Consider the following 6000-nt stretch of genomic DNA (forward strand, 5'->3'; position numbering starts at 1 on the left):
AATCAAATTTATATAAAGTGTAAAGTTGAGATAATATTAATAATCAAACTTAGCTTAACTAAAATTTAAATAAATATATCAACATGCAAAATAACTGCTATTTGTAACTATTTGATATACCAAAAGGATATAAGAATTTATATATTTATATATCTACTTTCTTATTACTATATCATGAGCCACGCCTGATCCCAGCATCTTGAGCAGAGCCCTTGCCAACGACATATCACGCTTGTGGATGGTTCTTTTCAGGTTGTGCTCCAAGATTGTTTTTGTCGAGGCACCCAGCGCTCGGCTAACGAACCTGCCGATTGCGTCATCACCGTCGTCAGTGTAGTAGACACAGGTGTTGGTGTGTCTTGTTAACGCTACTACCGCATGAGGCACACTATCGTGGATTTGTAGCCTCTCGGTCTTTGTCTGGACGATGATGACCTCGCTGTAGGTTTGCCCTTGTGCTTCATGAATGGTCATGACGCGCGATCCCTCTCCAGCACCGTATCCCTGGTCCATCAGGAATTTTTTCTCTTCCTGCGTATAGACCAAGTATAGGGTGGCCTTTTGAAGTTTTGGTATTGGCGCGCCAGTGTATCCATTCATTCTGAGGGAGTGGATGGTGGGATTTGCCGAGTACATGTTTATATATACCTCGCAGATGGCATATACAACGTCCATGGGACTCCGGTATGTGCAGGACAACTCACGTGAGATGTTGATTGTCAGGTAAGGTCTACAGTACCTTATTTCGAACAGATTTTCTCTGTCTATATAAGGCAACTGGTTGACATCTCCGATGAGAACAACTTCGCTTGCCCCCGAAAGCCGAGCCGCCATTACTATAGCTCCAAAATGGTTCATAAGGGCTTCGTCCACCGTTAAACGGTTACATTTCGTGCCCCTTTTGAATCCATTTGTTAAAATGGAGGCCATAGTACGTACCCTAGACCTGATTTTGTCGCCAAAGCGGCGGGCTAGTTTCTCTTTAAGATCTTTGGCAGCTTCGACCGTCGTGGTAACTACTATTTCCACATTCTCATCGAAGTTCCTAACTATGTGTGTCGTTTTTCCGCACCCAGGTACCCCGTTTATCCACTCCAGCTTTGGCAATTGCCAGCCCACGAGGCCCGCGTCGACATCAAGATCAACTGAAATGGATTTTGCCATCTCAAGCATCCTGTCATCCAGCATTACTCTCGTGCACTTGGCAACCACCAAAACCGGGTCCCTCGGAGGTGTTAAAAATTTTGGTGACGTGTTTTCCCGCCCCGCAGCCTCGGCCGTGCCCACAAAACCACCCGTGCCGCTATAGGCTGCCATATATTTTCCTGACATGTGTCCTTTGATAACCTGGGACGTGTCGTTATTATATATGGCTGCCTCTGCCTCATCGAGCAGCACCATTAGCAGACCTTCGCTGCCTCGCTGATGGGCCTCCAAGATCTTTTTGCATGTGGCCAAGTTGACTTCTCGATTGGCTTTTACTATGGCTAGGAATTCAACCATTGCGTTAACAGCATGGTCCAGCGGGTTCGATGCCGGTCTTAGCCTGGGCGGGGTTACTTGTCCCTTATCGGCCCTAGTTCGGTGAGTTTTCGGCTTAACCGGTTTTCCTAGATGGTCAGCCCTCAGAAACTCCCTTAGAGCCATAGCCTGTCGGTCCGTCGATGTTGAAGGTCGAGGCGCGCGGCGAGACGAATTAAACGTCGTCTTTATTGGAGAGACCAATCTGTGGATGGAATTCTGCAGTGCCACCAAGCGGGTATCGGAAGTCCGCTCACTGTTATTGGTCATGGAAGTGGTGTGTGATCTCTGTGCTGCTATTTTCAGTTGTAGGCGTTCGGATTCACTCAGTGGTGGCTCACTGAGAACCGGCCCCTCAACTGGGGACGATGGCTTAATTTCTGCTTTCAGGAAATTCAGATCTTCCCCCCTGTCTTCATATACTATGATTTCGTGCCTTTCTGATGCTATTAGGCATCCATAGTAATTTGTTATGTCCCCTTTAAAGAAGCCGGTCCTCATGGCATCCACACTAATTTTTCGCGGGCCACTGTCTTGGCCTTCTCCGCAGAGTTTTGAGAGTATAGTATTTCAATGTTCAATCGGATTATCAAAACCAAAAGTTTTAGATTATTTTGGTACTTAATTTATTAATCGAAGTAAAATGTGATCTAATTATACCAGTAAGTCTTCGAATTTCCGTGAACCAGCTAGTCTAAAGGTAATAATTAATTTATGATCAAACAATTCCTATAAATAAATAAATATCGTTAAATAATATTTTAATTAGAGATCTCACCGGATTAAATTTAACACTACCGTTAAAATGGGATCTGCTGTATGATTACGGCAGTAAAGAATATAACCACCCTTCTCTTCCAGTCCAGTCTGTCACAGACTTCGATTAATAATTCTAAAAAAAAAAGTATGGCAGCAAAAAGTTTTTGATGTATTAAAATTTTAAGTAAATGATTATTCATATAATTTGATACTTGTTTGTTTACATATACTTCATCATCATCATCATCATCATTTCAGACTATTGCAGTCCACTGCTGGACATAGGCCTCCACAAGTTGGCGCCAAAAATGGCGCGAACTCATGATTGTGGTATTTTATTTTGCCGTTAAGTATTTACTTCAGTGTTCGTCAGTTATAATAAAAATTACGTTTTTACGTTTCGTTAACTTCCAAACTTAAAGTCTAAGATAATCGGTAACGCCCATTAACAGTGATCTCACTCAGGATATAAAGGATATTTTATTCCTTCAATTCACATCGTCAATTATCCGAATGTAAGGTATTTCGATTCTAACAAGATCTCGTAAAATAAACTTGAATATTATCAAAACTTAGCCATTAGTTTCATATTGGTTTTGAGCAATATTGTCACACCAACATAATTACTGAAGATTTAGGTAAAGATTATAGTTTAGCTTTAAATTAGCCTAAAATTTATAACTTTCAATCGTTGTAAATACATAGCGGACATTTGAAAGAAAAAAATATACAAGAAATCTAATTTTATTTTCAAATACTTATCCAAATGCTTCTACCATATTGAAGTTTGAAGGAACAAACACACATATGTACCTATAAATACAAATAAATAAAATTGGAGTGTTTGTAATATTAAAATAACAGCTTTTTACTAAATGTATATATATGGATGTATTCACGGTACATATACCGAAATGACATTTTTTACAATTGTTGTCTGTCTGTCTGTCTGTCAGACAGACGTCTGTTTGTTCCGGCTAATCTCTGAAACCGCTGGATCGATTTTGACGGAACTTTCACTGGCAGATAGCTGATGTAGTCAGGAGTAACTTGGGCTACTTTTATTTTATAAATTTATTTAATTTATAGCACTGCGAACTGAACAATATCTTTTTTGTTAAATTCCACACGGGCGAAGTCGCGGGCATAGCTAGTTTAATAATAAAAACGATACACCGATATACGTAGTCATGCTCACGTTTCACGTAATTTCTTCAAGTAAACAATTTATACCCGTTCATGTAGTCAGTTCAGCGTATTGCAGTCAACTTCTGGACATAGGCCTCCCCAAGCTCGCGCCATGTAGAAAATTCATTCATGTAGAAAAAAAATTCTAATAGAAATGCTTAACAGTTGACTTTTAACGAATACACTTGTAAACATTTTTTGAATATCATATCAAAAATTGAATATCAAAAATACACTTGTATTATTGATAGAATTTTATCGCAACAACAGCAACAATTTAGTTACATTATTTCCTGCGTACCTACTATATTTTATATCATTATTCACCGTTGTGATTTGAGGTAAAGAAAGCGAGAAATTATCGATAACTGATTTTTAATATACTATATCTAATATCTCAATGCCAGGTGCGATTTCAATCTGGAGATATTACTACATTATATTTGATATATTACTAAAAAAATGAAGTAGTATAAATATAAATCTTGCTATAGCTATAATATATTATTAGCAATTTTCTAATGTTTTCGGATACTTAATTTTTTAAATATCATCGTTTTAAATCTTTAACACCCAAATATCAAATAATCTTACTTATACGAAAGTTGAATCAGAATGAATTACTACAAGAAATATCTTTAGCAACTTTTTTTAAACACAGTAAAACCGTACTCAAATTCTTACCATAATTTTAAATAAGTAATAGTAAAAAAACGACGACACGGTTATCTATGTATAAATATTCTATAAAAATATTATGCCCATAAAGTTTAAGTTTGGTAAAAAATGTATTATTATATAGTCACTGCATTTTCTCACCAAGATATACTCGTATGTATATTATGTATAGTCAAACAAAGTCTAAATGACTGTTTCATACAGTAATCCATTGGAAACTACGAAGCGGAGCAGTAAACACAAACACGGTTAAAGTTACGCGAACTATGAAGTTAAATACATTCTTGGCAACTCAGACAAACAGACTGCCAATAAGTAATATAACAATTAATTAGACAAGCAACAGTATATATTAAACTAGAGATCCGCCACTACTTCGCACTTAAAAAAAAATTTATCAGAGTTCCTCTACTATATTATGCATGTATTATACATATAAACCTTCATCTGGAATCGGTCTATATTTACTACAGAAAATCGCATCAAAATCCGTCGCGTAGTTTTGAAAAACTAAGGATACAGACAGCGGGAAGCGACTTTGCTTTATACTATGTGATAATATTACAACCCGTACAAGTTGCAAATGTATTATAGGACCTAATTAATTTTTTTGGAAGTCGGTTACAAAGATCATGTCACATTTTTAGTGGCCTGTATTACTTCTGTATAAGGCAAGTTTTGATTGCAAGAGATTATATTAATAATGAGAAAACAAATACATTTATACCTACAAAATTATTACAATGTCTACGATATAGTACTCTGTAACATTTTGAATATTGCTAACGTAGATATTTTGTATTCGTAAATCGAAAAATTATAATTTTCTGAGGTTATTTATACTGATGTATTTACGATGTCAAATTTAGTAGGTATCGTATTAGTAATTGCTAATTCATTATCAATTTTTATATGTAAACTTGAAATGAGTTTATTTTAGGTAGTTTAGTTTGATGTGTTCATGAAAAAAGTTTTACTTCAAGTACCATTTTTTTATATCAACTAAAATTTATTAATTTAAGTTTATTTATATTAACTAAAAATATTTGAATAATTAACATTAACGAGACTTACCACGCTGCGACTGGTCCGGTGCCGGAGGCTTAGCCTCATCTTCCAGTCACGCTTGGAAGCGCCCCCCTCCGAACTCAACGAACGCTTCATTCGTCGTTCTTCAGGCGTTGACATGTTTTTCTTGTCACAAAATACTAGTTTTTAATTAACATTATGCGTCTCTGTCGCAAATAAAATTCACTAAAAACTGTCACTATTACCAAAACTTATAAGCCATATTCATCACATAACAAATGCACGAAATAAAACTTCATAATTAGCACTTTTTTTACATATTGAAACAAATAATACAAACTTTCATAACAATTGAGACGGAAAACTTAATACTTCACATTTTGAGTCATAAAATAAGATACAAAAAGGCGTAAACTAAACATTTTTAAATGAACCAAAAAGAACGAACTGATGAACGAAGCGGGAACCTGAAAAAGAAAAAAATTCTCTTATTTTCGGATAGATTTTAGTTCTTATTTTAAAATGAATGAAATCGTTATCCAAGAAAATGTATAGATTATTTCTCTTTATCTATATTGATTATTAGCGATGTGTAAATAAAAAACCCCGTGTTCATTGTTAATGTAAAACGTTTTTTCTTTATTATCTTTATTCGAGCACCAAACATACAAAGAGTAATATAATCTACACGTTCACTGGTAAAAGTGTTAATTAGGAAAATGTTCTTTTAACTTGAGTGATACTTGTTTTCACGATTGGATAGAATCATTTATATCGTGAACAAAATATCTATCCTTATTTTTCTTAGCCATTTGTGTTCTAGTT

The 6000-nt window shown here is 35.7% G+C and overlaps 1 protein-coding gene across 1 annotated transcript in view; it reads right to left on the reverse strand.

Annotated features, from left to right (window-relative positions):
* The window catches only part of LOC123668537 (adenylate cyclase type 6-like), a 143271-nt gene extending 137961 nt beyond the window's left edge, over positions 1–5310 (reverse strand). The window contains exon 1 of the mRNA XM_045602270.1: positions 5221–5310. Coding sequence (XP_045458226.1) covers positions 5221–5310 — 90 coding nt within the window. The remainder of the gene's footprint in view (positions 1–5220) is intronic.
* Positions 5311–6000: the final 690 nt, after the last annotated feature.

The sequence above is a fragment of the Melitaea cinxia genome, chromosome Z (genome assembly GCF_905220565.1).
Source record: "Melitaea cinxia chromosome Z, ilMelCinx1.1, whole genome shotgun sequence".
In the NCBI taxonomy this organism is placed as follows: Eukaryota; Metazoa; Arthropoda; class Insecta; order Lepidoptera; family Nymphalidae; genus Melitaea; species Melitaea cinxia.